Below are 17,800 nucleotides of genomic sequence, written 5' to 3'. Positions count from 1 at the left end.
CGCTTGTCATGGTGGTCTCTCAGGGTGGAATTTTTCATGATCAGAAGTTACGGATTGACCAGCCTCTTCCCCTCCAGCTCCCCGGCAAGTGGGAAAAGCCCACTCTCTGCCCTGCGCAGGGGCGGGGAAATGTCTTCTGTCACAGGGCACGAAGTGGCATTCCTGGCAGGGCGGAGGAGGGTGTCAAACATGGGTGCCGCGGCGGCAGAAGCGTAGAGGCGTAGCACCGGAATGAGGCAGAGGGGCAGGACTGGGGCCCGCAGGCCGCGGGGGGGGATACGGGGCGCACGGCGGCACCACGGCGGTCCCCACCGGCCGGCGGGACCCGCGCTGCCCGCTGCCCCTGCCGGGGGTGCCGGCGGGCGGGGGGACACACGCGAGGCCGCCGCGGACCTGGGCCCCGGCCGCGGGAGGTGGCGCCGCCCCGCTCCCATGGCAACGGCGCGGGGCCGCGCTGCGGCGGCGGCGGCGGATCGGCACCATGTCCTCCTTGGCCGTGTCCGAGCCCCCCGCCTCACGGGCGCCCTCTCGCTCCCCCGCCCGCTCCCCGGCGCTGTCGCCGGCCCCCGGCCCCTCTCGCTGCGGCGGGCAGCGGCGCAGGAACGCCTCGGACGCCGGCGCGGACCTCGGCGCCGTCCAGGTGAGCTCCCCCGCGGCCAGGAGTCACCCGCCAGCCCCGCCGCCTGCAGCCGCCGCGGGCCGGCAGGCGCTGCCCTGGCCTGGCCTGGCCTGGCCTGGCCTGGCCTGGCCGGCGCTCGCTGGCCTGGCCTGGCCTGGCTTGGCTTGGCTTGGCTTGGCTTGGCTTGGCCGCTAGGTCGGGCTGCAAACAAGCCCCGGTTTGTGCTCCACACAGCCTGGTTTTACCCGTCCGTGGGTAGATGCATGTTGGTTTAATGCGGCACTTTGACAGTTTAAGGTTTAAGCACTTTTAAAGCACAGGCTTAAAAAAAAAAACAAGTTAAAAATGTGGCTTTTCCAGGATACACAGTTAAGATCAGTGGATCTCAGTCGCGTCATCAAACTACTTGAAGATTCAGACTCAGTAAGTAAGCCTGATACCTCATTATTTCAGTTACACAGGTAGTAATGGGGCTTAGAAAAGTGTATTATACAACTACTTTAGTACCTGCCCTAAACAAACCAGATGGTGCTGGTGGCTGGGGCTACAGAGCACAAAGCTGAAGTATTTGTTCTGCTATTTGAACACTTCTAAAGATGGTCATTGTAATAGAGAATGGTGTCAGTGATGGTTTTATATTAAAAAAAAAAAAGTATATATAACCTAGTACATCCTCACACAGGCACTTTGCCAAAAAAAAAAAAAAAAGACAAAAGCATGTATATTTAAAAAGTACACGTTCAAAATTTCTAGCTTGTCTGGGAGTTCTTGAGTGCTGAAACCTACAGCTGAGAAACAGAAATACATACAGAATTACTGAAAGTATGTCAGGAATTTATGTAATTGCCTAAGTTAACTGCTAACGTTTCTCCAGGGAGGTGATTTTAAAGGAAGGAGAAATACACAAAGTTCAATGTTGAGGAACAAATATGACTACCTAGGCACACAGGAGAGCATAATCTCATGGACTTCCACAAACTGTTTTTCATCTCTACAAGATTTGGCAGACTAAATTCACTAAACCATCAGTTATTTTTGTTCTAAAAAAACCTAATAATTTATATTCTTAAACCAAGAACTCGATTAAACATACCACATTTTAAGTTAATGCCCCACAGAGAAGTAGTTCATGTCCTTTTTTTTTCCCCTTTTGATACAGAGCTGATAGAATAAACTTACTGACTGAAGAAAAAGGTGCTGGATTATAGTGTTTACTGCTTCTCTAGAGAGTGTAAGATATATGATAAAATGCCCTTAGGATTCTGGGCTTGTAGATTCCTGAAACAGCTTTCTGGCCTGCCTCAAGTTGCAGTGCTCTTGCCCAGCGTGGAGGTGCTCAGAAGAGCTGGAATGAATGCTGCATATCACTGACACACCCTGACATATCCTCACTTCAGTTGTTTTTAACTTTGAATTTGCAGACTGTTTCCTAGTGGTGGCAGAGCTCCACTCTAAGCCACTTAGATCTACGTTTTTATACATTTATGTCATGTGTGACATAGGTTTGGTTTTCTTAGTTGTCTTTCACAGAATCCCAAAGAATTTAAAAGAAAGAGCCCACGCATTTGAACAAAAGATAGAGTTTTAAAAAGCCTCTTCAGTTACAAGAGCGCAGACTCCATACTTAGAAATGAAGCTTGATCAAGGAGCTAATCCTGCTGCAAAGCACTTTCAGAATTTCATTGTGTCTTGTGATTTTTTTAATCTGGTTTCCACTTTAATTTAAACTTAAAAGGGGATAAACATAATCACTTAATGTTCTAAGGCAAACTGCAATTAAAACCTTGTCATTCTTTTGCTTAAGAAAGATTTGGAAAAAGAGCAGCTGAAAACTCTCAAGAAGGTAGTCAAGCATTTTGAAAACGGGCTTGTATCCTTTTTGCCACTGTAGAATTCTGAAGTCATGGTGTTTTACGTATGATAATACTCTGACTTTTCAGCAAAGCATTTTATGATGTCCTGTACTTCCATATGGAGAGCAGTGATGGTCCACATACGTTCTCATCATTGGCCTTCTTGTGCACACATAGCCAAGGTCAGTAGGTTAGCAAGATTCTTGGATGCTAGATTCATTTGCTACAAAATTCAGTAGAGGAATCTCACCTGTACAGTGGTTGAAAGTGTTCAAAATGTAATTAGTGTACTTTCAACTCAGAATAGACAAGCATAATAATTGTCACTACTTAAGAAGCAGAAGATACAATAGCAATGACTTCCAGTGAGGAGATATTTTAAAGAAAAATAAAGTCAGACTAATTAATCTGAAACTTTTTTTGTATTTACAGTACAAATCGAAAGGCTTCAAATAATCAGAAGTAGTAGGGAGGGTGTGGGCATATGGAAAAATGTGATTAATTTCATACAGTTCAGCTAATTGCCACAGTGATTTAAGCTATCACATTACTTCACAATTGAGTTGTGGCTAAGTACTTACAGGCAGTTTCCATGAGTCAGTGGATTGGTAGTAACTTCTCAGTCTCAGTGATCTGTTCAGTTTTGATCTTGTGCCTCTACCCTAAATTAGATAATATATGTCTGGGTCCAGATTTCCAAACTTCAGTTAGTCACTTTGGAGTAGAGTAGGAAAAAAATTTAAATACCTCAAGGCTGTCTCAGAACTTAGATAGGTAAATCCGACACTGATGTAAAAACTTTTCATCCTATATTTTTAGATACTCAGTGCTGAACTTCCAGTGAGTTAAACTGATAAGAAAGCTAAATCAGATTTGCAAAAGTTGTACTTCTGTAAAAGTAAAGCCTAAGTATAGACTCACATGCTTTATTTTAGACATCTAACTTTGAAAGCATTGGCCTTGTTTTTTCTTGGTTGTGTCTTTGAAGTATGATGAATATGGTTTTCAACTTTTTCTTCTGATTCATAGCAGTAAAAACAATCTGATTTCCTTAACTTTAAAGTAAAAGCCCCTTAAGGATTTAGCACAAATAATTGAAATTCTTAACCTGTGTGCAGAAAAAATGAACGAACAAGAAGCTTTCACTGAGCCTTTATGTGAACTTATTAAATTATGTGGGTAAGTACATCAGCCCTTCTTTTAGAGATTTAAACACTGCTTATTAACGTGTTCATACATTTTCTAAGATGTCTGACATATCCATACAGCATCTATCTACAAGGCATCTATATCTGCAAGGCATCTATTGTATCACCCTTCCTTTTCATGAACTGTGTTTTCCTTGAGTCCAATTTCTGTTGGCATGAAGGAGGGACCCATTTTAGCATTTCAGTATCTGTGGAGCTACCTATTACGTCATCCAAAACTGTGTTGTCATTGGCCCCAGCTTGCTTGGAAGCAAGATTCCCCACGGTGTCTTATTGCCTGAGTAAGCTGGGACTGCTGGCCTCAATTAGCAGCTAAGTCCCGCTGAGGTATGTTTCGCTGTTTCAAACAAGCTCTCTGAGTTTAAAAACCTGAGGTGTGACATGAAGACACTTTAATACTTGAAGGTAAGCTTTATGAAATGACAAGCCATGTTGCAGAAGAGAAAGAACCACAACAGTTGGAGGATTTGGGATTTATAATTACTTTAAAAACATACTGCATGAACTTTTGGGCATCTTCATTGTCATACTGTACTTTAAATTATTTGTACAATAGAATTTAGGTGTTATCCACACTTGTCAGTAGTCTTCTCCTCCTCAATAATTTAATAGTTACTTATGGAATGCTTGTAACTACAGTTACTCCTGTATTTAGTTAAAATTGGAGAAAATAAGGAACAGAAAAATTATGCCAGACAGAAAATGAGTCGCATAGTTAGTATACCGGATATTCAAATAGGTTTTTACATAGCTTCCTCTCAGCTGTTAGGTCTAATAAACATAGAACTTCTCAGCTGAATCTTTCAGTTGTGCTGCTTTCCTTTGCTGCCACACAGTGGAGAATGAGAAAGCACCTCACAAAGTTTTGTTTTCTTCAGTCTTTGGCAGAATCGTGACAAAACTAAGAATGAGTGTATAAAGTCGATAAAATGTAGTTGTGAGTAAGACTTTTCATCTCCTACAGCAGTCAGCAATAATTGTGGTTTCTGCAATGAATATATTTTGGAAGATTGCACCCTTGGGTTTTGCTTTAATTTCTGTACTGTGGAAATTCCCCCACAATTCACTACTACTTCATATGACAAAGAGAAGCCTATAACTAGAGGGAGGAGCTGTTATTTAAAATTTCCTTTGAGATACTAGAAGTCTTGTAGTAAAATTTTCCACTCTTTCGTAACTGCTTCTGTTTACCTGTCTTCCCAGGTTTTTTTCAGTGTCTGTTTCTTTTTCTTCCCCCCATTTATTCCATTATTTGCTCTCTCCTTTCTTTTTCTCTGGCTATGTTTGCAGAGGTAAACCTACCAGAAAGCTACTTCTACACTATGAGCTGCAGAGATCTTAGCATAATATTGTAATGTTTACTGTTGGAGAATTTTTAGCACTTACATGTTTATGTCATATCTGAGTATTTTGCAAATCTTGTTGAATATTTTTAATATCCTGTTTTTAAAAACAGATTTGTTGTTGGGCTATTTGGAGTGAGTTTATTGGTTTTATTTTTATCTGTTTTAAGAGGTCTCGCCCAGGGATATGATCCTTTTTTTCCACCTCTGCACATGTCTATGCATAGTCTAGCTCTGCAATAGCCTGATAGTGCCTAGGTTCCAGGATTTAATCTTCCACATTTAAATGACATTTGTTTATTCAGTATTTCTTATTGCATCAAATATGAATTATGAAAATATTACCTATGAACATGTACCACTAATTGCCAAAATGTAATTGCCAGATTATGGAACTGGAACTTTCAGTGTAGAATCAGCATTGCAAAGAATGTATTTGTCCTGGGAAAGGTGTCCTTATTTGAAAAAACGTCAAGGAAGAAGAGAAAAGCTATTGAGCTTTTCTGGTGACTTGATTGAAGTGTTCTTCTGCAGTTTTAAGCATACTTGTAATATTTTTAAATTTCATTTTGCAGATTACCATTTCAAAAAAAGAAATTATCTGATGAAGTAAGCTATTCTGTGGCAGTTTCAAATTGCATTGCACAACTGGGTGAGTGTAAACTGATATGCCACAATAAAATTATTATTATGCCATAATAAAATTAACTGTATTATTAGCATGATTTTAATTTCTTGTTACCTTGTTAGTAAATGTAAGTAATTTCTGCCAATTATTCATTCAGTCCTCTGTGCTTTTTAGTATTAGAAACCAATCCTACTTTGCTGTGCAGCTAGCCTGCAGATTAGCTAGCAGAATTACCTATTTGCCAATGTCAGAAGCTACGCAAGATAACTTTATCAGTACAGCTGAAGAACTAAACTTGTCTATAGCCTGTTTCATTTCATTTTGCTCTGAGAAATTGCTGTATAAACACTGAAGCCTGGGATAAGGGGAACATGTATCCCTCCTGCTTCTTTGAAACCAAATGGAAGAAACAAGTGAGAAACAGTAACTCCTGACTCCCAGCTCAAACCTTCAAAACCCAAAAGCCTGAGACCTATCACCTACAAAGGCAAAATACAAGTCAGTTTAGTGCCATGCCTTACTAGCTTACTGGGAGTAGCAGTTTCTGACTTCAACTTTCTCCTGCATCTGAGGCATGAGCTTCTATCTTTCAGAAATCTGTTTTAAGAGAGCTGTTGAGGAAAAGGTGTCAAAGTCGTGTCTTAATGTCAGTGGACTGCTTAGTACCAAAATACCTTTTTATGACCTTGCATGTTATATTTGTGATTTTCAAAGAAAATACTGCAAGCACTGTAGGTCAAAAAGGATTCAGAATAGAGCAGGGGTGATATATCAGCTCACTTAATGGTAAGATTTTAATGATAAAGAGGTAGCACAATCAGCCTGTCACACATGAAAAAAGATTACCCTTGAAATGGGTGAGAAAAAAAATATTTTTAGAAGTCTTTATTTTCAGAGGTCCAAGTAGATAGCAGAATGGCCTCCTGGTTTCAGATAGTTGCAGATTCTCTTTAGAATAGCATGTCCAAAAAGACCCTAAAATCTTAAAAGATTGTTTATATTATCCATGTTAGGTAATGGTAGCTCTTAATGGAATTCTCTTTGTCTTGTGGAAAGGGATCTCTTTCTGTGCTCCCTTTATGTCATATCATGTCTGCTAGAAGAGTTTCTGACATGTTAATGATGACAACAGCCTAGCGTAGTGGCTTTCTTCTGAATTCCACAACTTCTGGAATAACATCCAGTCTCTTATAAGGGTCTGTAGCCATAAAGCAGCGGAGATCACTTTTTGATTAACCCTATGCTACTCCTCCAAGACCCCTTTGTCCTCTTCAGTGTGGAAGTCCCTGTCCCTTGAGTATTTTATAATCAAACTTTGCATGAAATGACAGATTTGTAGGGGGCATGACCAAAGGAAACACTAAGTACTGTAAATAGAAGTGTTAAGATTACTTTGTAAAAAAATTATAAATTTTGTAAATTACTTTTTTTTTTCTGTTTCTGACAGGTTATTTGATGAGGGTGCCAAGCTCTCAAGTTAGAATACAAATCTGTAAGTGTGTTGTTAGCTTTTATAATACGGAGCTACCGAGAAAACTACTTTCAGGTAAAGCACAGTATTTTCAAGTGTCACAAGAAATCAAGTGTTTATGATCCCAGCTACTTTGAAATGGCTCTTTTAATTAGCTGTGGATTAATTTTTCTTTATAACTATAGTTACTGTATCTCATATATTAAACATATAGCATTGGCAAATGTGCAATTAACATGTTTTTATAGAAATGCATACTCAAAATCTGAAATTAGTTCATCAGTGTACAAGGAATTAATTATTACACTTACGAGATTAGGATTAAGTAGTATCCAGAAAATGTGAAGTGGTCACAAGTTCTCTGAAACGTGGATGATGGAGGAAGAAGGAGTAGTTAGGATCAGAATTATAAGAAGGGAAATGTAATTTTCAACTTCATATATGTAGCGTGGAGAGAAGCAGCTCTGGGTTCACTTGTGTTGCTTGTGAGGGATAGCTCTGAGCCCATCTAAATTTGATTGAGTTCATATTATATGGACACATTTGAGCATAGGCTTTGAATAAATTGTGTGACTTGTCTCTGCAGAAAGAGGTTGATGATGCCTGTATGTGAGCTCAAGCATGATCCTCTGGTATTATGGGTAGGCATGCAAACTGTCATCAGAATCCACTACTATTTATTCCTTTGACCCTTATGATGGTGCCAGAGGCTGTTGCCAGGCAAAGTCAGTCATGGATCCCCTCCTAGAGGGGCACAGGATCATGTGTCATTGACACAGTGTGGATCCAGAGCGCGTGTGAGGGAGTATGCTGGATGTCAGTGTGTTTCCTTGCTGTGTTCCTACAGCGTGGCACTAGTTCCTGTGCCCTCTTGCTGGTTTTCATTTATTTTAGGAGGCCTAAAGAAGCTGCAGCTGCAACAGCCCTCACAAGATTCTAGAAAAATGAAAGCATATAAATCTGTTTTTACCTTACAAAGAAGACTCAAATGTCCAGATTTAGAAAATAAGATATCTCAAAAATGAAGAATGTGTTTCAGTCTGTTTTTTTTAAGTCAAATTCTTCATCTCTAAGCTTATATGTAAATCTTGCCAAAGTTTGAACCTGCAGAGTTCTCTTACCTTTGAAGTAATACCAACTTAGAGCATATCAGAGTTTATGCTTATTTAACACTCGTTTCACCATGTGCATTATCTGCATTTATCAATCCTGCATTTCACATCATTTGATATATATATTTTTTTAAGCTATTTAAGAAAAACTTTACTTTCATGAGTTAGCATGTATAAATATAAATTTCTTTTCTCAATGCATCCCATTCCTCCATAATTCAGTAATGAAATATGATTTGCATATGCATGGGCAAAACTAAAAACAGGGACACATTAGAAAGTCAAGTTTATAAATCAAAGGTTGGATTCATATATTTTAAGTAACGTGATAGTAAAAGGTATTAATTCTCTAGTGAATAGGCTACAGAAGAGAGCTAGGTCCTGTACCAACAACTTGTTGCATGACCTGAAGAAGGTTTTTCACCTCTCTATAACCCTGCTTGTTCTTTCATTCTGTAAATTCTAGGAAGCAATTAATTTGCTTATATATCATTTTAGTCTTCTTGAGGTTAAGTCTGTTGGATATGCTTTAGACACTATTAATACTCATATATAAGAAAAGCAGCTCTTGTTTATTAGATTTTTTTTTTCAATTTATTTTAAGACTAAGGAAATACGATACTCAGTTCTCAATCCTTTCTTGAGAAAGGATGAATATTTTATGAAGTAACCAAAATTCTGAATATTTACTGCATTATAACTAAAGCTATTGTATACACAGGTTACCAGCCAACAAGTGCAAACTATAAAATTCAGATGGCTGAATTAGGAGGATTAGCAGAAACTCTCATTTTGTCACTAACATTAGTTGAAAATCAACTTACTGAGAAGTTGTGGGTACTTAAAGCTCTCCAGCATCTCTCCAGCTCTGGTTAGTACAAACTGTTCTTTCAACAATCTCATACCTCTGATCTTAGATCATTTGTTCTCTGAATATGCCTAAAACAATTACTGACCTACAGGGAATTAATTATTCAGATTTTCATAATTTCAGGAGTAAATTGCAGACTTATGATGAAGGCCCAAGCAGCCAGCAGACTCTGTTTGTATCTAAATGGTGTTGATCCTTCAGGACAGCTGGTGTTCCGCTCCTCAGAAATCCTATGGAACCTATTAGAAAACACCTCAAAAGAAGAAGTTGTTAATCAGCTCAGTAGCTTGGAATGTGTACAGTAAGTACAGGGAAACATTTTATGAATTACTATTCTAATTTTGGAGACATCTAAAGCATCGCTATTATGTAGCATTTTGTTTGAAGTGAATCGAGAGAAAATACAAAAGGGGAATGGAGGTCTCTCATTAAGTCATCATTAAGTTTTCAGTATTAACACATCCAATTCTCCAAAATGGAAGCACTACTGGATCAGACCTCATAGCCAAGCAGCCCATGATTGAGACCCCTCAGGCATCTGTTTCTGTTTCAGCAAGTTAGATAGCACTGTGGCCAGTAAGATGCCAGGAAATGATATATGATACAAGAGGTGCCTGCCAGGTAGCTTACAAACTCAGTGGCCAGGGTCCAGCTAAAAGCCTCTCTTTATTTCATGAACACAGCATTCCACCACCGGTTTTTTCTGTTACAGGGCAAGAGGGGGATCAAGGTGCCCTGCTGCATAGTGCAGGAGGTATAGCCCTATCTATTGCTTTGTATGATGAAAAAGTTAATGGCACCATTTTCAAGCTGATGTTAGGCTCGGTAGGCCAGTATTACTGCACTGTTGAAGTGCTTATGTTATAGGATTAGTAGGAAATTCTATGCTATGATACAGAAGGCTTGGTTCTAGATCCTCTGCTGGAGAAAATAACAGGTTCTTCATTAGTGAGTTACACTGTTTTAACTATTTAGGACTAGACCATTTCTTCTCAATAGTCATTCAACAACGTCCAGTTCCATGCTTGAGTAAATATTACGTCTTCTATTAATTATAACACATACAATGGAAGGTGCAATTTGTAATACATGCACCCTGCATATATGCTTAAATCGGATGTCTAGTGGTACACATAAAAATCCATTTCACAATAAAGTTTTAAGTTATTTCTCTTGCAGTTAAACCCTAAGGCTTTGAAAAGTATGATGCTGAATGAGGATTCATATACATAGAGCTGTCTAAAATTAGAATATGAAAAGAAAAGGTAAAATGCATTTCACTTTCTTTTAAGTGCTTTGAAAGAAGTATTTGTAGACCTTCTCATGCATGGTTTCCGGCATTATGATCGTCAGCTACGGAATGACCTCTTGGTGATTGCCACATTACTAGCTGAAAACCCTGCAGCACCTATGATTGTAAGTATTTATAATTATATTCCAGAGACTAATAACTTCTCCTTCGCTATTATATACTCAGTATTTTTCCCCATTGGGGTTCTAATATTTGTTCTGCTCTGTCTCCAGTACTTTCTTCTTCCTTAGATTTGCTAAGCAAGAAACCATTTTTCTTTCTGCAGTTCCCTTTACCTCAAAGAGACTTCAAATCTGTAGGTCATTAGCCTGGAGTACTAGCATCAACCTTATTTAATACTTAGAAAATTACACTAACACTATTAATTTGCAAAAGTTAATGTTAGCGCCTGTGTTCTTGTATAGATTCTCAGATGTGCCATTCTGTTACAATGAGTTTTGCACTAAATCTCTTTTGTTGTTTGAAGATGTAGGAGTACAGGCTGTATTCAGATGGCCCGAATTCAACTGAAGTACCTGTGCCTCATAACCAGGAACAAGAAGGCTCCTCCAAAAATCAGCTCAGAAGCTCTAAATAAGATGCTGAGAAAATAATTACTTGGATCCAGTTAATAAGAGGCACATAAATTCTTTCTAAGATTAGGTCACATAAATGTAGTCCAGAATGCACTATCATAAGTTGCCTAAAAAGTAGATGACTGATTCTTCTGTAGTATTCCAGAATTTTTATGAGGAAACTGCAGAGAAGTTAACTTTTCATAGATGTTAATATTCTTTTACTCTCCTGTTTTACAGCTGAGATTTAGAACTTTATATGAAGTTGTGACATACATACTGAATAATTAAGAAATCAAATTCCTGTAGATCTATTGGCTGTTCAGGAATGGATTACTTTCAGGGAATTCATTTCTCAACTTGAGTAGAAGTTTCTGAATTGGCTGTATTACTAAATAGATTTTATAGTCTTTAATGAAGATTACAGATTTTTCATTCAAGCTTTCCATTTTATCACTAGCCATTATGAAATGTCTGTTACACTATTGCAGCAACATATTTGATGTCTAAAACATTCAAATTGTTTATCTGGCTGTAGAAACAGGGCAGTTTCTCCTACAAGATAAATAACCAGGACACATTATTGTAATTCCTTATACTACAAGGAAGAAAAATTATTTCAATGCAAAGAAGAAATGAAAATGTTTTAATTTAGATTCTGTATCTCCCTAGAGATTGTACTTCATTTGTGGAGATAAAGTACAAGGTATAAATATCATGTAGACAAAAACATTAACATTACCATTCGCTCCTGCCTTGTAGATAATGCTAGAGAAATTTTCTTCAGAATGTTCTCTTTTTTCTTAATATACTATCCAAGCAACTTCAGAAAACTCAGTCTTGTATTTAGCATAATTCAGAAATAAGCACAGGAATCAGCCTTTGAAAAGGAAAATCATTTTCTCACCACAAGGAAACTGGAAAATATATGTAAAGTAAAGCTTATAATGGTATTAATTATGATTACCTCTGTGTTAGAACAAAACTGTCCATTTGGTAATGCTTACTAGTTTCCATCAGAATTTAGTACTGCATTAATCAGCAAGGAGAAAAGATTATTAAGTTTTAATGTTGTTTTTTTATTTAACCACTTTGCAATGGCTTTCTACAGAGAATATAGATACCATAGAGACAAAAGCTAGTAGGCAATATAGTTGTGTACTTCAATATTTTCTTTAAAATTACTTTTGCAATATTTTTCTGATTGTTAAAATCATTTGAGTGTATGCTAACTTCCAGAGCTAGGCCAAAAAAATCTAAGCCCAGCTTTTTGAGGATGCATCTAAAAAGCTGCTGCAAAACCAACAGAACTGCTTGATTCTGTGGGGATGTCTGTGTAGCGTTCTGTGAGCCCTGCTTCTGTTGGGAGCTGGCGGAAAGCTCTGTGGTGGCTTTGCCGGCATACTGAGGCCAAGCTAATGTATTTTGTTCCTCAAGAAGAGCAATATCCTGGTAACCATGGCTTGTAATCACCTCAGAAATAAAGCTGTTTTGCCTCTAGTGTGCTGCATAGGCACCACCTGGCCTTGGTCCTATCCGTAGTTATATTAGGTGTAATTGTCCTTCTGTTAGCTCTTTAGGAGCTGTGAATGACAAGATTTTATTTTCTGAATTTTTAATGTGTAATATTTGTAAATGCATGTTGCTCATACATGCATTTTTCATATGCTTACTTGTAAATGCACTGAAGTTGAATGTAAGTGTATTGGTACACACAACTGAAGGTACAAAATTGTATGTACTGATGACCCTGATGTATAAACTTTACATGTGCACAAATGCATTTTTAAAAACACAACTCTTAACAGTACTGGGAGTACAGTTTTCTTATGTGGTAGATTATAGGAGTGAATACATGTGTTTGGGACTTCCCCATACAAGTTCAAACTTGTACTGAATGAGACATGGGTTTAACTAATTGTACCCTTAGGACTGTAGTTAGTTAGTATTGTACGGTTTCCAAATGGTTGAACTCTTCTTTGATAAAATTCTGTTTATTCTGCCATAGGATACATTAAACTCTGTGTTCTGAAGAAAAAAGCAAAACTCAAACTAAATCATAAGTCTTAATTTCACTGCAATTTAATTTAATTAATGTATGTTTTCTGAATGCCTATTAGGAAAGTGGATTTACAAAGCTGTTAATAGTACTTGCAACATTTACTGAAGGTAAGAGATTTCATACTGTATAATTACACTATTTTTACTTTTGATGATGATTTTTTTGTAACTTATCTACAACTTCCTTCATAGTTAAAATTCCCAATCCCTTGATAAAAGGTCTTAAACTTACCTACTCTTATGAGGACTTCGAGCTGAAGAAGTTACTATTTAATGTAATAGCAGTCTTATCTAAAGACCCATGTGCTGTACGGGTAAGTTGTAACAGAACAGAAGGTACAGTAAGAAAATAAAAAAGGGGTGTCAAAAGAATCACAGGAGTATTATTTAGCTGTCCATCTGGCATAGTCCAGTAGACTGAAATCAGCTGTTCTCCAAATCAAGAGTTCCTACGTAGCTTCAGATTAAGTCATGCTGTTTGAAAGCAGCATACAGTTTCTATTTCAGAAAAGTTACAAACCTAGACCATGGTAGGAAAATCAGCTGACACGTGACTGCAAAGCATTATTGAAATACATGTGAAGAATGTAATAAAGTTTAACAAACCACAGTCTGTGGGAATGCTCCAGAATATAAACAGAGTTTGTCTGTACTTGTAGCGTTCATGACATACTTTCTCAGTAAAAAATAATTTTCTTAGTGTAGGACAGATAAAGTTGACTCATTGCTTTAGATTTTTCTTATTTGCATGTGAAACCTGTAAGGTGTCTCTCTCTTTGTCTTGACTCTGCAGCTTCTCAGTGAAAATTATGTGATGCCAGCTTTGCTTTGCTATGTAAAACCAAATCAAAAGCCTGGATTTCGTGACTGGTCTGCTGCCCAATATGAAGAATTACAGCTTCATGCAATTGCTATTTTAGCTTCAGTGGCTCCCTTGTTAGTAGATAAATATTTGTCCTGCCAAGCGAATACTCTTCTCCTTGTGTTTCTAGAATGGTGTATAGGCCAAGGTCAGTAGATGCTCATGGCTTTCACACACAGTAACCTCGAAACACAACTCAACTGCACTTACTTTCTTTGACAGGAAGGAAAAATGTAAAACTTGTGAAGTCAGAATGATTCTTCTTCAATAGGTCACTTAGGAAACTAATCTTTCTGAATAAATGACCATAATATCTACTGAAGGATAAGCTCGTGCCCCATTCCCTGTGTACCACTATATTGATATTCCTTCAGTTGTGTGGGCAGCCACACAACTCTACTGACCATATTTTAAGCTAGTCAGATACGCTTATTGTGGCAACAAGTCCAACGAGTAATTCCTACCATGAGGCAGGACACCTTAACTCAAACATAGAGCTGTCTTACACAGTAAGACAGCTTCCAGACTAAAGCTGGCTTGTGGCCATCAGCTAAGAGTATAGGCTAAGCAAAGAGATAACTAACTGCACCCAATTTCATGGACTGGTTTTCTGGGGATGGATAGTGTTCATCATAAAGTCGGTAAGATTTCCTAGGAATAATTTTTCATTTGGGTCTAATGGAGATCAAAAGGTTGATATTATATGTCATGCTAGAGAAGATATTTTGAGTTTTGGAGACTGCTCATTAACCTACTAAGGTTAAAAAAATTGTTGTAATAATTTTAAATGTTAACCAAAATCATGCCTTTCTTATGAAAGTAAAAAGTATAGCCCTACACAGAAAAGCTTATTACTAGATGGTTTTAAACTGAAAGCCTTTCTAACATTAAGGGATTTTGGTTTTTTGTTTTTAGCTTACACCGTAAGCCTTTTTTTTTTCTTTTTTCCTGAGCATGTTACTATTCTGAATGTACACTGTCTGTCAAAAAAAAATACTCATTGCAATTGCTCCACAGATCCTTTCTTTGGTCAAGGTAACAGTTTCCATGGAACAGGTGGTCGTGGCAACAAACTTGCACAAATGCGGTGCAGCCTGAGAGTGCTGAGATCTGTCGTGTCCCTTTATGATGATGCTGTGAACCTTAATTTGTGTGACCAGGGAGCAATTAGCCAGCTACTGGGTAAAGCACAATTTGTATTGCTGTACTTAAATTAGTACATTTCTGTTGACACTAAGAATGTTCATGCTTTTTTGTGTGCTGTGGTTTTAGTGCGTTACTCCTTTGACTGCTGAAAAACTAAAAAGCCTCAAACAATCCCATATGTAATTGATTTGATTTTGAATTTTGTTACACTTTAACACACAGAATTGAATGAATTAAGCAAAACAGCTGTAAAAGCCTAGGTGTTTAATTTCAGAGTGAAAGCTGCCCCTTCTCCCTTTATTATACTGCTTTTGTTACATCTTATTTTCATTGTGGTACCCCCTAGGAACTCCAGCCATGAGTCTTATTCTACCTAAGTCTATTATGGTGTTGCTTTCCACAACTCCTCTTCAGAGTAGAAGAAAATTAATAACAATGTACTTTTATATGAATAACATTATGAAGAATAAAAGCAGAATAAAACTGCTTAACCACTGCTTCTGCAATTTTAGAGCATTTTCTTGTTCAGTAACACATACCTACTGTTAAATTAGGTCTTAAGTTCCAATACACCCTGGTTTAAGTTCTTTTCTTACAATAATAAAAAGTTTCCAGTACTCTGAAAGAGTCATAGTGAAAGAAACAAAATAGGTAAGATCCTTTGGAATTCAATGAGTATATTCTAATAGAAAGCCTAGAAATAAAGGACTTTGTATCCTCAGTTGAAAGTTGAACTCCAGTAAAAACTCTGTGGAAACTTACATATTTTAGCGAAAGCAAAATTAACACTATACCTTACATACCAGATTCAAGTAACTTTTCTTACTTTGGGGAAGTTCTGTGTCTGAATGTCCTCTTGCACATAGTGGTTCCAAGGCTGATTTTCTCAGCAGTGGTGGTATTTTCTGTCTCTCCCACATTTCAACTGTCAGTACAAATGTTTGCGAGGCTGTACAGTAGAGCAAATCAGTAAGTTCATTGCCTTTTTCTAAGAGTTCCTTAATTCAGATCAGTTCCCTGAATTCATTGCACTGGCACAATACAAGGGGCAGCACAGAGACTGAACAAGGAAGAAGTCAGTGGAAGCAGCTATCATTAACTCTGTCACCAAGAGTAAAGTCTGTGAAACTATAGCATCAGAGTGCTGCACTTCTGTAAGCTATTACAAAACACAGAAGATAAAACTGAACAGCACAAGTAGATTCCTTTAAAAATCCCGTGGTGTAAATTTGATTTTTTTGAAAAAATCAGCAGCTGTAATAGAATTCTGACTTGTATATAGGACATTCACATGTATAAAATATATTCCTTTATAGACATCCTAAAGTATGCAGCAAACAAATCTAAAGAGAAAGAAGATGCCATTGTACTGGAAATCCAAGCTGATATATTATTTATTTTGTCTGCTCTCTGTGAAAATGATCTCCACAGAAAGGTATGTATCATTCTATGTCATACTGTGCAGAAAACATCAAAACATAGTATATTTTCATTTAAAGGATGCTGCTTTTTTTTTATTCAAAAGCAGACGTCAACTGTAGTTCATCACTAACAAGTCAGGTCTGGTAACTGGTTTCTGTGACAGTGGCAAAATGCAAAATCACTCAGAAATCCACTAGGAAGTGTCTCACCTATTTAATTGCTAGTTTACATGATTTTTAAATGAATATATGAAAGTGTGTTAGTGAATGAGATTAGCAGTTTGGAAAAACTGAAAATCTCTTTTTCTTATGTATATCATAAGGAATATATCCTGCTTTAACAAATGGGCCAAATTTATTACAATATAAATATTTACATTTTTCAATTTCCTTTTTATTTTCTTATATGTAGCTATTTAGTAAATATTGTTTAAGAAACATATTGCTTTAATTGTCATTTCAACAGGAACTCTTCAGCTATGAAGGAGTGGATATACTTATCCCATTCATTCAGATGGATCCAAAGAGGTTATACAGTGGATTAGGCCACAATTGTCTCCTCTTCAGTGCACTTGATTGCTTGTGGTTAGTAAAGTATTTTAGCAGCAGGAACTCTTAAAATGTCAAGTCTTGTATTTTTCAGGTCTGCAATACTATGCCCTTTCTCTGCACACATAGGCCTTTTATGTATGAAAATCCTGCATACAATTTGACTAATTAAAAATGATACAAAATAAATGGCATATTCTGCATGTATTCTCTTCTCAATAGGGGTTCAGTATGACAACCTAACTCCCTACACAGCAGTCTTAGCTCCCCACACAGAGTGACCTCCTGACATGCAGAGTTACCTAAGACTTTCTGAGAAAGAGACATGTATGATTAGAGTCTGTAAATAAGTTCAGAGAACTAAGCAGAAGGCAAGACTAGACCAATGTTAGCTAAAAACTGTGTAAGCATAAGAAGAAGCATTTGTAAACTGGCTATATTAGGCTAGAAATATTTTAAAGATTGCTATCAGAGAATGCCAATACATAGAAGGATAACCAAAAGTTAATTTGTTTTAAGGCAGAGTTTGATAAGTAAATACATTGAAAGCCAAATGATATGTTTGTCTGGGAGAGAAGACTGATGCAGGAGATCCCGTCAGTTTCTGTGTTAATGACCATAAGTGAGGAAATAAGGAAGCAATAGCAACATGAATGCTGGTTTTATGATCATTTTAAGCCGGGAGAAGCAAACACTGTTGCCAAAAAAAGTCTTTTGCTTGTCTCACCCCCTTGATTCTGCTGGCAGAAATATTCACACAGCCCTGCAATAAGCCAGATCAGGGACATGA

General features: G+C 37.6%; 1 protein-coding gene across 1 annotated transcript in view; it reads left to right on the top strand.

Annotated features, from left to right (window-relative positions):
• Positions 1-231: 231 nt before the first annotated feature.
• The window catches only part of CFAP69 (cilia and flagella associated protein 69), a 30,271-nt gene continuing 12,702 nt past the window's right edge, over positions 232-17,800 (top strand). The window contains 16 exon segments of the mRNA XM_052802694.1: positions 232-270; positions 272-640; positions 980-1,042; positions 2,424-2,489; positions 3,542-3,651; positions 5,599-5,675; positions 7,099-7,197; positions 8,956-9,105; positions 9,229-9,406; positions 10,398-10,521; positions 13,092-13,140; positions 13,225-13,346; positions 13,826-14,042; positions 14,912-15,076; positions 16,357-16,475; positions 16,928-17,046. Of these exon segments, the coding sequence (XP_052658654.1) occupies positions 232-270; positions 272-640; positions 980-1,042; positions 2,424-2,489; positions 3,542-3,651; positions 5,599-5,675; positions 7,099-7,197; positions 8,956-9,105; positions 9,229-9,406; positions 10,398-10,521; positions 13,092-13,140; positions 13,225-13,346; positions 13,826-14,042; positions 14,912-15,076; positions 16,357-16,475; positions 16,928-17,046 (2,066 nt within the window).

This window comes from Harpia harpyja, chromosome 1 (genome assembly GCF_026419915.1).
Source record: "Harpia harpyja isolate bHarHar1 chromosome 1, bHarHar1 primary haplotype, whole genome shotgun sequence".
NCBI lineage: Eukaryota > Metazoa > Chordata > Aves > Accipitriformes > Accipitridae > Harpia > Harpia harpyja.
This window is presented reverse-complemented; position numbering and strand designations above follow the sequence as displayed.